A 16197-nucleotide genomic window follows, 5' to 3' on the forward strand; every position below is an offset into this window, starting at 1 on the left:
GGAGTGGAGGAAGGGGCACCAAGTGTCCATGTGCAGACACCCAGACTCATTTCATGAACCCCAGAGGCTCTCAGCGTCATTTTATTAGTTACATGAAGTCAGGGGACTCAGGGGCCATGGCCCGCCTCACACATGTCTCGTTGGGGCCCTCCACACACCAAATGACCGGGTCAGACCCACACTGTGCAAGTCTTTGGACCATTGAGCTCCTGGAACAGGGAAGGGACATGTCAGAAGTAGATTTGGTGCTCCCCTCCCTCACCCATGATTTGGCAGTCCTCTCAGGGGCACACTGCCTGCTTTGGAACTTTAGTCCCTCAGTTCTTCACCCACAGCTGGGCCCAGTCTCCCTGGCTTAGTCTTATATTGACTAATCATTTCATCCCCATCCCTTTCCTTCTTCTTCCTCCTAAGCCCCCTTTGAAAATCCCTCTGCCAGGGTCTTCAGTCACTGACTCACACCTCCCCTCACCATAGGCCAGCACCTCCCAGCTTCCACTTTGTTGCTATTGCCGCCTCACCAGCCTCTCCAGAGCATGCGCAGCTGCATCCTGGACACTCACAAACAGCTGTTCTGGGGTCACTCTGTCCAGGAGTCCTGCCTGGGTCAGCGTCCCCAGCACTGAGGCTGTGTGGAGAGGGGATCAGGTCCTCCGGTCCTACGTCCACACTGTGTCCTCTTCCCTCCCCACCAAGTGTCTGGTCACTCCCCTGTCTCCAGATCCCTCCATCCTGCACATCTCACCATTACACTGAGCCAGGAGAAGGTGGATCCCAGCGTCTCGGCATCGACTGGCCAGCTGCGGGGGTGGGAGTGGGGGTGGAGGTGGGGGAGGGGGTTAAGTCCTACATCAGATGGTGTTCATGAAACCACAAGGGGACTTCCTCCTTCGCCTACCCTCTCCCTCACCTGAACCACTTCTCTGGCCCCTGCAGCATCTGCAAAGGTGACACCACTGCAGTCTAGGACCACCACCCTGACAGGCTCGGCAGCTAGGATGGGAGAAGGCAGGAGGACTCAGATGCCTCCGTGGGTGGTGCCCAAATCTCCCTCCTTATCCTCCCACCTCACCTGCATCAGGTGGGCCATCTGTCTTTGGAGCCTCCTGTGAGTAGAGAAAGGGAGTCACCACCTCTGAGACGTGAGCACAAACGTGCACCCAGTGAGCCCAAGAATCCCCCCTGGAGCACCCACCTGCCTCCCAGCCCCAAAGAAGCCACACTTCCCTTTGACCAGGTGCCTCACCTTTCTTCCTTCTCCAAGCCCCAGATGCCACTCCAGGACACGGCGAAACTGCCCTCGGGTCCCAAAGTAAAGTGGTGCTGGATAGCTCAGGATGCAGAGCCCTGGGACCTGGAGGAGCTAAGGGGTCAGAGGGTCAGTGAACCATCCAAGTCTAACCTTCCCTTCCTTCTTTAGCTGTAGCCCACTCACCTTGTGGCTCTCTCTGAGTGGCCGGTAGAGCTCTGTCCCCTCAGCCAGTCCAAGTGCCAGGCACTGTACCCTGGGCAGGAAGCTGGGGTCAGATTCCCAGCCTGATCTGGCTGGAGAGTCACCCCAAGCACTCTGTTCTCTCCCCTCCTCTCATCGTGACTCCCCTCATCTCTGCTCCCACCTCTGGGTTCGGCAGACCACAGTCATCATGGAGAAGACCACACCTACAGCCAGGCCCAGGTCCACACTCAGGGTCACGACAGCCACCCATGTGACCATCCACACAGCCTGCAGGACATGGATGGGAGTGAAATGCCCAGAAGAAATGCCAGGCCCTCACTGCCAGGGAAGGTGGGTCCAGGGGCAGTGACTGCCAGGGCAAATGATGGGGAGGGAGGGCCCAGGAGAAAGTAGAAAGAATGACAGAAGGAAGGGATGAGGTTGACCTAAGAGGGGATACACACCAAGGGTAAGGACCTCACACCTTGAACCACCTGGGGAGTTACAAATACTCAGGTCTGAAGAGGTTCAAGCTTTACCCTTCACCTTGTCTCTGAGTAAAGGGATTAGGAGGTATACAAGTTGAAGGTGGGTAGGCTGCAGAACTCAGGACTGGGTTCTGAGTTTACTTTGATCAAGGGCAGAGGCCGGGGACGCTAGGAAGGTGGGAGGGGGCATCTGAGAGCAATGCTGCCATTTCTCACAAAGTCCACGCGGCTGATGCGCCATAGTTGAGGGAGTTCTCGCATCTGGAAGAACATCTGGCGCATGCTGGAGATGTTGATGCAGGCCAAGACAGCCTTAGGGCAGAGGAGGTAGGCTGACCACCTCCATGTGTGGGGAGGTAGCCGCCCCTCCCAGACATCCCTCTGCCTCCTCTGCTGCTTACCTTGGGCAGATAGTAGAAGAGGGGCCCCAGCCACAGTAGTACAGACAGGACAACCATGCAGGAGAAGAGGCCTGCCAGCTGTAGGGCAGAAGGGACAGAAGCAAAGAAGGGAGGGAACCTCAGCCACCCCTACAGAGAGATGGTCTCCTGCCTCTGTGTCAGCCTTCTCGAAAGTCTCCCTCCTCCCAAAATCCCCTTCCACACTGCTGTTCCTCACTCCTTAACCCCTTCTTGATATTGTGCTCCTCACTTTTCCCCTTGCCCAATTAAATACCTGTCATTTGTTGGTTTCCCCCAAGATATAGTTCAACATCCCTATTTTTGCAGCCTACCTCCATTTTAAAAGCCACTGTTGGATGACTCTAAAAAGCAGGCTAACCACATGCTTAGGACACCAACAAATACAGGAAACCAAAAATATCAGGGAGAGACTTTAATATGTGACATTTCTTTGAAAAAGAATATGTCCTCACAAGGAAAAAGTCCAGAATTTTGTTTCTTAAATTTATTTTCCAGATTAGTATTGTCCTTATTTTGAACTACATATAGGACACCATGCCCTTTCTCAGTGCTTAGAATCTACAGAGGTCTTAACCGACCTTTCTTCTCTATGTTCTTCCCAGATAATCCCACGCCCCACTCACATCCCCTCACAGATTCCCATCGTCCTCTACAGGACTGCCACCTGGGTATCTTCCAATCTTACACCTGTTCCGCCACCACCCAACATGGATATCCCTCCCTCATTCTCCTCACCCGAGAACATGGCTCTTACCTGTGTGTTCCCACCAGCATCCACGAGTAGGCTGGTCGTAGCCAATGTGGCAGAGTTGGGAAAGCAAGAGAAGAGGGAGGAGACGAGGTTGGAGACACCATGTGCCAGGAGCTCCTGAAAGGATGAAGTGAGATGAAGAGGAGAGATAGGAAGGCATGGCTAGGAGGGGGAAACCACATTAGGGGGCTGTCTGTCTCCTGAATGAGGCTAGGGTCCTCATTCAAAGTCACACCTGGTTGGAGTCAATAGTGTAGCTGTACTTGTCTGCATAGATGGAGGCCAGGGAGGCAGACACTGCAAAGGTAACCAGCGCCATGGGCAACGAGTCGGCCAGAATCCTGGGCAGCTCAGCCAGGCTGGGGAGGAGAGGTTGGGGAAATCTGCAGAAAGAGAGGAATCTACAGTGAGGGTGGGTTGGGAATAATAAGGATATGAGGAAGAAAGAGGAAATAGTACAGGGCAGGGCAGGAGGGGGCGTTGGGTGGGAGAGTTGTGAGAAAAGAAAACAGGTGCTTTTTCACTCTCTCTTACCCTCCAGGCAGCAACCCAACTATCTGGACATTGTATCTTGTGTCCAGGGAAGAGGTGAAGCAGAGCACAGAGGCCAGAAGCACCTGGGAAAGAGAGCAAATTAGAGCATGGGTGGAGATGGCCCCCAGCAGAGGCTAGAAGGGGCTCAGTATGAGAGGACTGTAACTCAGGATTAGGGGTTGCAGGAGCCCAGCAACTGAGGGAGCTGGGGTGTGTTTGGGATGGGTGTCTGACAACTGAGTTAGAGTGGAGAGGGAATTCCCTGGTTCTCCAATGGTTAGGACTCTGTTCTCTAAGGAGTCGGTTCAGTCCCTGGTGTCCCGGAACTAAGATCCTGCAAGCCGCGCAGCGGTTCAAAAAAAAAAAAAAAATAGAATGAAAGAAAGAGAAATGATGTGTGCCGGGAACTATGGAGAGAGATGGACCAGAGGAAGTGAGAGGAGACTGCTATGAGAGACGGTGGATATCGAGAGGTACAACCGAGCCATTCTAAGCTCGGAAGCTGGGTTACATCTAGGGATATATGGGGTATCTGTGGTGTATGAATGGAATGCTGTTTAACTGAGGAGAGACATGTAGGTGGACGCCGGAAGGGAGATGAGCCTTGAGTTACGGTGAAAGACCGGGTGAGAGGAGAGAAAAGACGGGAGTGGAGGTGCCGTGGCCAGAGGCACCGCAAGGGGGCGCTGTAAGGAGAAAGAAGACTTTCTTAGAGGCTTTGTGAGAAAAAGGCAAACCCGTGGGTGGGGGATTCCCGAGGGTCAAAGCGTTCTGACAAGAGCCTGGCAAAGCACACGTGTGAGCAGGACCTCTCGTGTGTGACCTCTCCGCGCTCCACGAGGGGGCGGCAGTGGCCACTTCCTACAGGGTAAGCAGGGTCTGCGTGGTGCACGGGGCTGGCACCCGGGAGCCATCCTCACCATGGCGATTTCCCCCGGGATGGGGGTGGGTAGCCTGTCTCTGAATCTCACGTTCAGTTCCTTGACCGGCACGAGCAGCGCCAGGCTGAGTGCCGAGATGGTCAGCTCGGCGGGACTGCTCCGGGGCAGCGCCGTCAACACAGCAGCCAACGTCTGTGGGCAGGGCAGTGAGCAGAGGGGCCTGGGGCCAGGGTCGACTGCCGGCAGTCCGATCCCCAGACTGAGGCGAGGCCTTCTCTCCTGGCTCCCAGTAGGGCTTCCACCTCCTCGGCGACCCTCACTGCCCCACCACCACCACACACTGTCCCTCCACTGGCCCTCCTTCCTTCCTTCGCGGGTTTCCCTCTTCCCGGGATCACTAGAAGCCTCCTCGTTGTTCTCCCACCCCCACCTTGAAAAGAGCGAAGCAGCCAATCTGACGTGGGAGGGGCACCCCCAAAAGGCTAGGCAGCTGGGACACGAGCACATGCAGGGCGGCCCCGCTGGTCAGCGCTTTGACTACAGGCTCCGACAAGAAGGTGGCCAGGACGCCCAGCTGCAGGGCAAACATCCCCAGCTGCAGAGGAAAAGATGCCCGGATCACCAAGGGAGAAGAGCAGACCAGTCCCCGCACAGGGTCATCGGCTTCTTCGCACACCTCTTCTGCCTAGACCACCGCTGGACACTTGTCCCTCCCTCTCCCCTGCCCCCCTCCAGAGTGGACTCCCCCAGTCTTTCCCCCCCACCCCCCTTCGGTCCTCCCTCACCATCAGGGCCCCGCTCCCGAAGGCCACTGCCGCAGCCGCACCAACCCGCTGAGCATCCAACTGTTCCTTCTCAATTCCGCTCAGGTTCCCCGAGAGGGGTTCGGGCACCAGCCGCTCCACGGCCGAGCCGGTCATGAGGCTGAGGACAGCGAAAGTTCCTAGGGCCAGGGGAGAAACCCACAGATCACTAGATGTGCCAGCCTGGGGCGAGGTGACCGCCCAGGCTCCGGGCACTATGCCAGAAAGACTGCTGTCAGACCACCTCTGCTAGAAGGCTGGCTGCTCAGGTGAAGGCTGCGGGGCCAAGATCCCTGCCCCTGCCCCTGCCCCTCCTGAGGATGCCCTGCGGACTACGCCCTCCTCTGGGTGACAGTGCATCTCTTCTCCCCACCTTCCTTTCCACCATCCCATGCTGGACTGCCCTGAGCCTCTGACCTAGGCAGTGCCTACTGGAGGTTTGAGGTGGGTGCAAAGAGGCAGGAGTTTACTCAGACTTTTCCTCTCCATGAAATCTGGCTCAGGGCAGTCCAGCATGGGATGGTGGAAAGGAAGGTGAGGGACTGAAGAAGAGAGTAAGAGCGAGGGAGCTTATAAGAAGGGAAGCCTCAACCCCCTGTCCATTTCACCCTACAGAGAGGGAAAGGAGTCCGTGGGTCACTCACCAGTAGACAGGTGTCTCCCAGTACCCAACAAGGTGTAGATGAGGACGGGAAAGAAAGAAGTGTAGAGTCCGAACACTGGGGGCACAGAGGTCAGGAGGGCAAAAGCCATGCCTGGGGGCGTAGTGGAAGGAAAGGTCTTTGGTGTGTGGGTGAGGGGCTGGGGGCCCACCCTCCAGGACCGCTCTTCCTCTCCCACACTCTTGGAGGCTGGCACAGGCACATTAAATCACACCACAGGAGGGAACTGAAGGGTTAACAGGCCTCGGTGGGTGGGAGGTCGTGGGGCGGTCAAGGTCAGAGATCCGTGTCCACTGTGTCCTGGTAGGGGGCAGGCGTTCAAGCTGAGAGGTCTCTCCAGTTCCCTGAGTCGGATCGTGGCCAAGACTTCGCGCAGGATTGCACAGATGAGGGGAGCTGGGGGCGGGGATCTGATGGAGCTCCACTGTCCTTACCCAGAACTCGGCCTTGGGTCCCTGTCGCCGAGCCCGCAGCCACACTAGCCCACCCACTTCGCTCCCGGTTGCCAGGCCCTGTGCCCACCCGAAGCCCCCTAGAGCTTGGGCCCCTGCCAGGCTGTTGTTGGGGCCGCTCACCCTGGGGCACGTGCACGATGCCCACGGTCAGTCCGGCCACCGCGTCCCCGAGCAGCCAGGCCCGCCAGCGGTAGTGGGGCAGCCAGCGCAGCGGAGGCAGCCGCGCCAGGAGCAGGCGCCACGCCCCTGGTCCAGAGCAGGCGCTGGCCCGCCGCCGCCACAGCCGGGACCAGCGCGGCTCCGCGAGCAGCTCGGGCTCCTGCTCTGCGTCTCCGAAGAGCTGCTGGAACCGGGTCTCGGTGAGAGGTTCCCTGAACTTGGCGCTCAGAGGGGACTTAAGGTCGGAGGCCTCTCCTGGACCTGGGCAGGTCCTGGCGCCCGGTAGCCCACTCATTTCGCCCTTGGCCACCTCCAACTCCGCCCAGCCTTAAATACCCCTCAGCCCGCCGGCCCCGCGGCCCGCCTCCTTGGAGCAGAGTCCATCCCGTCCCGGAGGGAGCCCTCTCTTGGGGACCTTCTACAGTCGGGAGACAGCTGAGCCTTGGGGAGGGGGCGTCTCTGTGTTAGGCGTTTCCCTCAGACATCCTTGGTGCGATCGCTGGCTCTGGAGCCTGCTGTGGAGGAACCAGAGAGAGAGGCCAGAAAACAAACGCACCCAAACACCCAACACCCACGAACGCTCCTAGGTCTTTTGACTCCCACCTCTCATTCTTGGTGGTTTCTTTCTGCATTAGCACCTGGGGCACAGACAGATGCTGACTCCTCTGGGGTTGCTGGTCATCCTCAGGGCTGCTGCATGGCCCACAAGAAAGTTCAGCGGTGTTCCAACCTCCCTTTCTCCCCCCAGACCCTAATTCTCAAGGGGCAGAGCTTCTCACCAGAAAGTATAAGGGGCTCCATTGGCCTCAGCTGTTTCACAGACCACCTAGATGGGAAGCAGCTACATGCATTGGATAGGGACTGCCAGAGGGACCCCCACCCCACACCTCTGCTGGGAGTGGCTGGGCCCAAATTCCCAATTCAGGACCTCAGGGGGGAATACTGAACAGATAGCAAATTTTGATTTTATTGCTCAGAAGGCAAAAACACTGAAGCATTCCAAGTCAACAATACGTATGTGGTTAAATTAAGTACGAAAGGGTCACCCACCCATGTCATGTACCCCTGAGGTCCCTGAAGAGATACAAAGCTTCTGAGCACCAGAATCCTGCTAGTTGCCCCATCCCCTCCTCCATTCACAAGAATTCTTAGCACCCCTCCCCATCACCCTCTGGTCCCTAGTCCCTGACCCCAAAGCCCTGGGTGTGGGGTACAGTGAGGGTGGGTCTCCCCTCTTCAATTCCTCCTATTGTTCCCCAGAAGTCTTATCTGGGCTGTACGTCCTGTCCCCCCCTTAGAGTTCCCTCCCCCCATTGTGGCCAGAGAGACCTCAGGCCCACAGGGAGGCTCCAGCTCCTCCTCAGCCTCCCACCCCAGCAGTCTATTGTCTGCTGAGGAAGCTCAAGTACACGTGACTGGGCCCAGGGGACGAATGGACACAGTGGACACACCGATGCCCAAGGACCCAGGCAGGACAGGGCATCTGGACGAGAATCTCTGCACGTTTGGGTCTCGGTCCCAGGGGCTGTCCCAGAAGTTGGGAGGGGTGAAGACCTCCACTCTTAGGTCTATGGCTTGAAGAAGAATCCCTTCCTGGTCAATATGGATATGATTTGCGACCTCCCAGACAGCAAAAATAAGGAGACCCAGAGCCAGAAGGGGCCAGAGCCCCCAGCATCCTCTCCACCTTCCCCATGTTCCCTCAGCTGAACATGGCGGCCTCAGAAAGAAAGGTACTGTGGGCATTCAGTGCTTTAGCATCTGGGTGTTGAGGGAACGGTGGGAAGTCAGCCCACAGCGGGCTTTCCAGTGGCGTCTAGAACAGAGACCAGATGGGAGGGAAAGGGGCTGGATAAAAGGGAGGATACATCAAGGTTCTAGGGTTTTCCTGTAGCCCCAAGACCCGGACTGAGAGATGCTGCAACTGCAAGTGAGGGACAAAGATAACTACATTTTTTTTTATCTTATATCCCGCACCCTTCTCCTTTCACCAGACCCTTCCCCCAATGACTGATTCGAGGGGCCATCTGATCTCTTCCACACTCCTTTACCCCAACTTCAGCTTCCCCTTCCCTCTGCTAAGACAGCAGCTTTAGTGATATAACAAAATCTTTATTCTCAGAAAACAAAAAAATCAAAAACAAAACCAATAATTTCTATCTGGCCCTTGCCCCAGCCCTCCCACCCACCCACATATCCTCCTTTTGGGGGGACCTGTGATGCATGCATAGGGGTGGGAGCTGAAGGAACCTGTGTTCCTTGGGCAGAAAGAAGTCTTTTTGAATCTAGGTGCCCTCCTCCAAGTTGACACCGCTCCCAGCCTTGCCCACCCTCCAGACACACCCAGAGGGAGGAATTCTGGAGCGGTGTGAAAAGATTGCCCTGAAGTTCCTGGGGGAACAGAGTGGCTGAGTCAGCACCACCCCCATGGCCTTCACCAGTTACAGCTCATCTTCATCCAACTTGGCAAGTCTGGCTTGGCAGGGAGGGGTGTCCGGAATTGGTGGAACTGGAGGAGAGTCATGAGGAGCCTGGGGGATGGCACTGGGGGCCTGAAAAGAGACTCAAGTCAGAGAATCAACTAGTTCAGGCATCCACCCTCACTCCTCTCTTGTCAGTGTAAGCCCCTAGTCAAGCCACGCCCTCTTGCCAGAAATCTCAGATCATCTGAGACCATCAGCTTCTCCCAGGGTTAAACTGGAGTTGGGGAGGGCAAGAGATGGGAAGTAGGAAGGGGCACACAAAAGGAAGGTGGTGGAAGAAAGGAATGATATGGGGGTTTGGGGACCTGGAACCGAAAGAGAAGCCCTCCCCATTCTGCCCTTACAACCAGGGAACTTCATTCCTCATACCTGTGTGTCCAGGCGCAGGGGGGCTCTGGCCACCTCCCCTTTGGGTGACAGCAGCAGGGAGGGGAGAGAGCCATTGATGGGTGTGTGTGTGCTGAGCTGGGCCCGGTCTCCAGGCCGAATTCTCCCCGGGCTCCCCACCCCAGGCCCTCCTGGCCGCCCCAGGCTGTTGGTCTGACTTTCCCGTCTCTGGTATTCAATGGGTGACTGCAGCGCTGGAGCAAAGAGAGGGACAGAAAGAGGGTTACAGCAGAAACACACCCTTTCCCAGGGGCTCTGCTCAGGCCATCTTCTCCCACTCTGCCCTCCCTCCCAAGACTGTCAGCCAATGTAAGTTGCTTGAGGCTTTAGGGGGATTCTGAGTTACTAAATCTCGAGTTAGTAGTGAAAAAGTGGAGATGAGGGGAGAGGGCAGGGATCGGAGACTGGGCAGGGAGGGATTCAGGAGATCAAAGGGCCGAGGGCGGATGGGAAGGAGTGAGGGGGTGGGCTTCACCATTGAGAAAGTCCCGCTGGCTTTCCAGCATCTGGGCCACTTGCTTGATCCAGGCCTGACTGATCGCAGGGTCTGCAGCCTGCAGGACGTAGCGCTGGATCCCACCCTCTGGCCCTCTGGAGGTCAGTGCAAACCGGCAAGGGTCACCTTGAAGGTTCACCTCCAGTCCCAGGCAGCTCACCTGGATTGGCAAAGAGGAGGTAGCCCCCAAATTCTTCAGCCCCTACTCTGGATCCTGCCCCCTCCAACAAATATCCCAGAGCCAGACATTCTCTCAGAGGTCTCCCTGACCCCAGTCAGACCCCTCCTGGGGGAATCCCCCTCCCCACCTTGATACTGTTCTTGTACACATAACCAGGCTGCGCTCCACCTCGTACTCCTCCTCCCAGGGCCTCGCTGAAGATGATGATTTGCTCGAAGAGAAAGACACGCCTCTCTCGGCCCCGGGAAGACAGCAGCCCCCCAGCCTCCGGCTCCGTGACCCAGAATGTATCCTGGCCCAAGAGCTTTCCCTGAGCAGTCAGTTTGCCCTAAAACCAAAGGAAAGTGGCCTTTGAGAGAAACCAGAAGAGAATAGGGGGCCACTCTCTGCTCCTCCCTCCTTCCCCTGACACTCCGACCAGCCAGCTCCTGTCAACCCCAGGAGAGAAGGACAGCTCCCTGTAGGGGCTCTCTGCTCTATCCCCGTACCTCAAACCCCCGAAGTCTCCCCAGGGTCATCATGTCATTGCAGCGCTTGGGTACGAAGCACATGACCTCCACCGCTTGCTGGGATGCAGGTAAAGAGAGGAGCGTTGTCAACGTTGGGAAAGAGGCCTCTTCAGACCTCTTCAACCAGCCTCCCCCTATAAACCAGATAGTGCTATAAAGGAACCCAGGAGACTAAGAAGATAAGGTGTGCCTGGTGTGTCCTACGAGACATGGGAGCCCTCACCTCCAGCTCTTCCGTATCCATCCCAGCTCTCCTATAATACTTGAGAAAATCCTAAGAGGCAGAAAAGAAATTCTCAGGGAGGTCATGAGGACATCCTCAAGACGCCTCACACCGTCCCCTGAGGACATAGGTAAGGGCCCCCAGGAAGTCGAGGGGGAACCTTAGGAACCCTGGGGAGATGAATGAAGAAAAGGTTGTCTCAACCTGCTGTGCCCCCCAGGAAGCAGGTGGCCCTGACCTTGAGCAGCAGCTGGTACTTCATGATCCTCTGCACTGGTTTGATGAGGAGGTCGTTGAGCTGCAGGCGGTGCCCCAGCTGCTGCCGGAGCTCCTGGGGACAGGGACAGATGGGGTGGTTTTGCAGCCTGGAAAGCCCACTGGTACTGATGATTCTGTCCCCCTTTCCCCAAGGTATCTCAGCCACTGACCTCAAAATAGCTGTCCCCAAATTCTGATACCACATGCTCTGATTTGGGCTTATTCTGACAGTACACCACGTACATATGCAGCCGGCGCTCCTAACGGGTAAATTTTAAGAAAGAGTCGAGGCAGTGAGGCCGGATCCACTCCCAAGCCCCTCCCCTTCTGGACACCACGCCCTCAAGCCTCACGTGTTTGATGAATAGCTGAGCCAGCCAATCAGGATCCTTCAAACAGCGCTGTAACTCCCGCAGGAAATAGCTGGAGGGGTAGACAGGGAAAGGCAGGTCAAATACCCCATCCCAGGCAAGTTAGAGCTGTCTGCCCCGTAGTGTTCCCCGGGAAGTCTGTCCAAACATTCCTCAGGCCACAGTGGGCCCATGGGAGGACACAGAGACCACCAGACATATGCCCCTCCCCCTTGCTCTCAGGGGATCCATCACTTACTCTCGATGCCACTCATAAATTTGCTGGATGTTCCCAAACACAATCCTGTCACGACCTCGAAGATTCTCGGGTACCCCCTGAGCAGCCATGGTGGCCATGTAACCCTGTGGGAAGGTGGGAAGGGAGCACGCGTGTGCTTGTAGGGCTCGTCCCAGTGGGAACCTCAAAAAGTCCAGGAAGTCTGGGAGACTGGGAAGGTGGGACAGAGGAGCAACGAAGCACCTCCTAACATAGCCCTGGGAAGAGGGAAAGGGCTGGGCCAGGGCTGGAAAGGGAAAAGGGAACTACCTCCACAATCTGCCCCAAGTCGTCCACATACATTTTCTCTGTCTCTACCAGTTCACTCAGGACGTACCTGGGAAGAGAACAGGTTTAGCCACTTCCTCTCTCCTGGACTAAAAGCCCCTTCATTACCACGGCCAACCTCAGAGGAAATCCCAAGTCTCAAATCTAAAATGTGAGAGACAGTCCTCTGCAAGTTGTGTGATTGGAGGGTGGAGGTCAGGGAGAGAGAGTGTGTAGACACTTACATACTCCTTTCCAGAGCCTTCTTCTTCTGTTCCTCTTCACTCTCAGGGGCTTGGGACAAAGTCTCCTCTTCAGGGGGCTGGAAGGAAGAACATCTGAGTAAGCAAATGGATGACCCTTGGGTGAGGGAAGCCACCCCAGACTTATTTCTTCATGTGTGCTAAGTTTCTAAGTCATGTCCAACTCTTTGCAACCCCATGGACCATAGCCCCCCCTAGGCTCCTCTATCCATGGGATTTTCCAGGCAAGAATACTGGAGTGGGTTGCCATTTTCTTCTCCAGGAGATCCACCCGACCCAGGGATCCTACCCGCAACTTCTCTGTGTCTCCTGCATTGGCAGGCAGATTCTTTATCACTGAGCTATCTGGGAAGCCCTTATTTCTTCATACCTGTGTCTTATCCCCAGGGCCCCCCAACAATGTGGTCAGGAGGTTCAGTTCTGGCAGCTCCTCTCCTGTGGCTAGGGCTGGTTCCAGCATCCAGTTCTAGGGGCCAAATGTCAAGTCTCAAAGGTCAGGGACAATAGCTGTGTCTCCCCATGACCAGTGGCACCCAACCTGCCCTCTCCCAGCGTTCTTCATGGATGTCTTCCGTGCTTCTGTGGTGCTCCCTGCTCACCTCATATGGTCCAGCCCGGCCACTGTCTGCCTCAGTCTCCACACTGAGACAATGTTTGGAATGATCCAACCATCTTCTCAGGCCACTGACTGGCCGTGGGGGGCCCGGGGAACAGGGGCCAGAGCTGAGACCAGAGCTGGGGCCAGAGGGGGCAGCCAGACCCGAGGCAGCTGAAGCTGAGATACTCCCCTCACTGCCAGCAATGGAGTAGGACTCTGATGGGGTGGGGTGGGGTGGGGGGAGAAAGGGAATGACAGATGTTGCTTCAGCTCTAGATTCAGGGTCCCCAGGGAGCTCCCAGAATCTCCATTCTGTGATACTCAGCCCCTCTCCCCCAGGGCTCACTCTCTTGCCATCCTCATTTGACTTGGCCAGGAAGAAAATTTCACCAGAGCACCCTTGGGACGAAGGACAGTAAACACCTGGCTCCCTAGGCCTGGCACCCCCAGTTACATGTGGAGGTTCCTTCATATCTGAGCATGGCAGTGGGGGCAGCCATCGGGGCAGCCATCTGGGCATACACTGGAAGCTGGGGGTGGCCATCTGCTCTCCTATAACCCTCCCCCTTGCAATGGGTACAGACCATTCTCTGAGAAAGGGGGGAAAAAAAGAGCTAAGAGCCCATCTGCCACCCCCAGACCCCTCCTCCACCAATTGCAGTAATCACTATGAAAAGGAGACTTCTGCAGCCCACCTCCCCAGCTTAAGCACAAACCCAACAGGGGGGCAACTGAGGAGAGCTCATCAGAGTTATCCTTGGCCTGGGCTCAGGGACAGAGGAGCTGAGATTTGTCAAAGAGCTCCTGGTAGCCCCCTCATCCCTCATTCTTCCACCCCACTGTCCCTCTACAGACCTTAAGTAGATTTTCAGCAAAAGGATTTGAGGGAAGATGTGGTTATAGGCCTAAGGGGACTGTGAATGGGTTCTTCTCCTACTCAGTTGAGAGAAGTCCCTTGCCCCTTCCCCAATTTCCTTAACTTGAACTGATAGAAATGAAGGCAGAGGGGAATCTTTGAGATCAGCTATTAAGTCAGTCTCCTGGAAAAGACAGGTATAGTCTCCAGCCTCTAAATCCCTAGGGCCGGGACAAACAAAAGTCCTGAACCCCTCAACCCGCCCCCTACTCAACACTGAGCCCTTTCGACCTTACACTCACCACGTCCCCCCCGGGCGAAGCAGCAGCCGCATTTTGCCAGCACTTTTCGGATCACATGGGGACAGGCACAGCGACCCTCCTTTTGCCCCCCCCGCATGGCGCCCGGGCCCCCCCGCACCTCCCTCCCGGGCCGGCCATGCAGGGGGAATCACGGGGGGCGGGGACGGCGCAGGGTGCACACCCCCCTCCCTCCTACCCCGCTCCAGGCTGGGAGAGGGGGGGAGAGAGGGAATAGAGAGCGGGGGTCCAGGGGTAGGCGGAAGTCTGGTCTGGAAGAGGGCTGGGGGCTCTGCAGAGAGAGCGGCGCGGGGCCCGGCCGCTGAACTGGGCGGGGAGGGTTTCCGGAGCCGGTGCGGGGCCCAGGGTGGTCCAGATGTCCAGCGGGGAGGGGAGGGATGGTGGAGGAAGCTGGGCCGGGATGCTGCAGCCGCTCCCGCTCCGTCTCCGGCCTCTTGGATTGGGGGTGGTTCTAGGCCCGGGCAGAGGAGGAGGCGGGGGCCGACTCCCCGAGTCACTGGCGCGGCGCGGGTCCTGGCCGAGCGGCGAGCGGAATAACAGGCCCCGCCGCCCGGCCGCCGCGGGGAGGGGCCTCCGCGGCCCAGCTCCGCCCTCTCCCTCTGGTTCCCCCTTCAGCCGAACCCCCCCCGCCCCCCCGCTCCCCCAGGCACCACCACGTTCCCATTTCACGTCCCCAGCGCCTCCGCCCCTCCCCTCTAGCCGGGGCTTCCCAGCCCCCGGGTTCCCCCTCCCTCCCGCATCTCCAGCTCCGGCTGCGGAGCACTGGGGTGGGGGTTGAGCCCCGCGGCGGGGCCTGCCAGGGTCGCCCCTCGGCCTCTGCAGCAGAGAAGGGCGCAGCGGATGGGGCCTTGGCCTGCGCGAAGATGTCCCGGGGTTGGGACTGTCCTAAGCCGCGCAGGGGGAGGGCGGGCGGGGGACAAGGTCCCCCAGTAGAGGGTGCATGAATGGGGAGCTCTTTGTGGGGAACACAGCCCAGGTGCCGCCCTCTCGCCGGACCCTTCTTTCCTCCAGGCCCCGGGACTCCAGCTGAGGCTAATCACCAATTAAGGCGAAGTCCTGGAGACTGGGCTGGCGAGGGGCCAGGGGTGGGGCGCGGGGACACTCCGCCAGCGGGGCTCGGGACCCGCTGAGGTGGAGGACTCACAGCCGACTAGAGGGCGAGAAGAAGCGTGGAGGTCTCAACGTTTCTATGAGTCTCATGCAAATTAGATGCGAACCTTTATGCTAATATGAACAGCATATTTTTTAATTCGCCACTTTGCGCAGGATGGCAAACTGGGCGCCACCCCACCCCCAGCTTCTTACCGAGCAGAGGAACCCAGGCGGGGACCTCACGATCGCTCTCCCCTCTCTGATCCCCCTCCGTACAGTTAGATCCTGGCTCGGTACTCCCCGGCCCTAGGGGGCTTCTCTTCGAGGGCTGCGGGTACAGAGCAGTCGTAAGGAACCCGCCCTCCACGCCCAGCCTCCACCTCCCGCTTCCCCTTCTGTCAAAATCCACTCTTTACAAAAGGGTCGCCGAGGCTAGGGTGGAGAGAGCAGTTAGTTCACCCAAAAACGTGCCTACGGTCCTCTTAATGGAACTCTTGAATTCCTGCGACTACTCCGCAGAATTCTTGTCTGCGGGTATATTGAGTTGTGGGATGCAGCCGTCCTGAAGCCCGCTAAAGACCCCGACCCCACCTTGGTCTCCCTTCTTACCCCCTCCTGCCCGGGTAGGGCGCATGCGCGCAGCATGCCCCCCATGACCCCCAGTATCCGGTCAGTGCGGCCAGGGCCAGGGCGATCCGGGGGCTTCATGCTGGACCCCTACCCTCCTCCAAGTTCCAGAGCCGAGGGGGCACGGAAGCTGGGGGGCTCTGAGGCCTGCGTGCGTCCGGGGAGTTGCCGCCGCCGAATCCGCCCCCCTGCCCGGCTCCGCCCCTACTCCCACCCCAGCCAAACTTTTCTAAAGGGGTAGGGTTGTCGCTTTCTCTACAACCGACGTTCAACAACAAACCAACCCCTCTTAATCCCAACTCCTCCGTCGAAGCACGATCCAGGGCTTCGCTGTGTTATCCTGGAGCCCACTAAGTGCATGCCGCTGTCCCAGGCCCGCCGGAGGCAGGCAGCCTGGCGAGGCTCACAGGGGATTCCCCT

At 57.7% G+C, this 16197-nt stretch overlaps 2 protein-coding genes across 25 annotated transcripts; both read right to left on the reverse strand.

Moving 5' to 3' along the window:
- Positions 1–49: 49 nt before the first annotated feature.
- On the reverse strand, positions 50–6894 carry LOC147371980 (solute carrier family 26 member 10-like). 16 transcript variants are annotated; one of them, XM_086400313.1, is made up of 18 exons: positions 6552–6894; positions 5959–6069; positions 5342–5454; positions 4942–5106; positions 4551–4703; positions 3631–3713; positions 3332–3479; positions 3100–3213; positions 2325–2402; positions 2140–2235; positions 1617–1723; positions 1436–1505; positions 1247–1363; positions 1073–1106; positions 911–939; positions 746–800; positions 522–628; positions 50–209 (listed from the first exon to the last, which is right to left on the reverse strand). In XM_086400313.1, the coding sequence occupies exons 1-18, from the start codon at positions 6883–6885 to the stop codon at positions 171–173; spliced, it is 1953 nt and encodes a 650-aa protein (XP_086256439.1). In that variant the 5' UTR covers positions 6886–6894; the 3' UTR covers positions 50–170. The 16 variants fall into 16 exon arrangements, with proteins under 16 accessions (XP_086256439.1, XP_086256434.1, XP_086256437.1 ...); XM_086400308.1 differs by having other exon boundaries at positions 911–993; XM_086400311.1 differs by having other exon boundaries at positions 473–628; positions 911–993.
- Positions 6895–8681: 1787 nt separating this feature from the next.
- On the reverse strand, positions 8682–15959 carry ARHGEF25 (Rho guanine nucleotide exchange factor 25). Of its 9 annotated transcripts, XM_086400328.1 has the most exons (16): positions 15760–15959; positions 15364–15478; positions 12884–13098; positions 12655–12750; positions 12267–12343; positions 12025–12091; positions 11737–11840; positions 11481–11550; positions 11298–11387; positions 11108–11200; positions 10870–10920; positions 10626–10703; positions 10265–10465; positions 9936–10116; positions 9443–9654; positions 8682–9142 (listed from the first exon to the last, which is right to left on the reverse strand). In XM_086400328.1, exons 1-16 carry the CDS (start codon positions 15856–15858, stop codon positions 9032–9034), a joined length of 1860 nt encoding a protein of 619 aa, XP_086256454.1. In that variant the 5' UTR covers positions 15859–15959; the 3' UTR covers positions 8682–9031. The 9 variants fall into 9 exon arrangements, with proteins under 9 accessions (XP_086256454.1, XP_086256456.1, XP_086256455.1 ...); XM_086400330.1 differs by lacking the exon at positions 12655–12750; XM_086400329.1 differs by lacking the exon at positions 11298–11387.
- Between the last annotated feature and the right edge of the window lie 238 nt (positions 15960–16197).

The sequence above is a fragment of the Bos grunniens genome, chromosome 5, assembly GCF_055505025.1.
Source record: "Bos grunniens cultivar Pamir isolate PY7600 chromosome 5, Bosgru_T2T1.0, whole genome shotgun sequence".
In the NCBI taxonomy this organism is placed as follows: domain Eukaryota; kingdom Metazoa; phylum Chordata; class Mammalia; order Artiodactyla; family Bovidae; genus Bos; species Bos grunniens.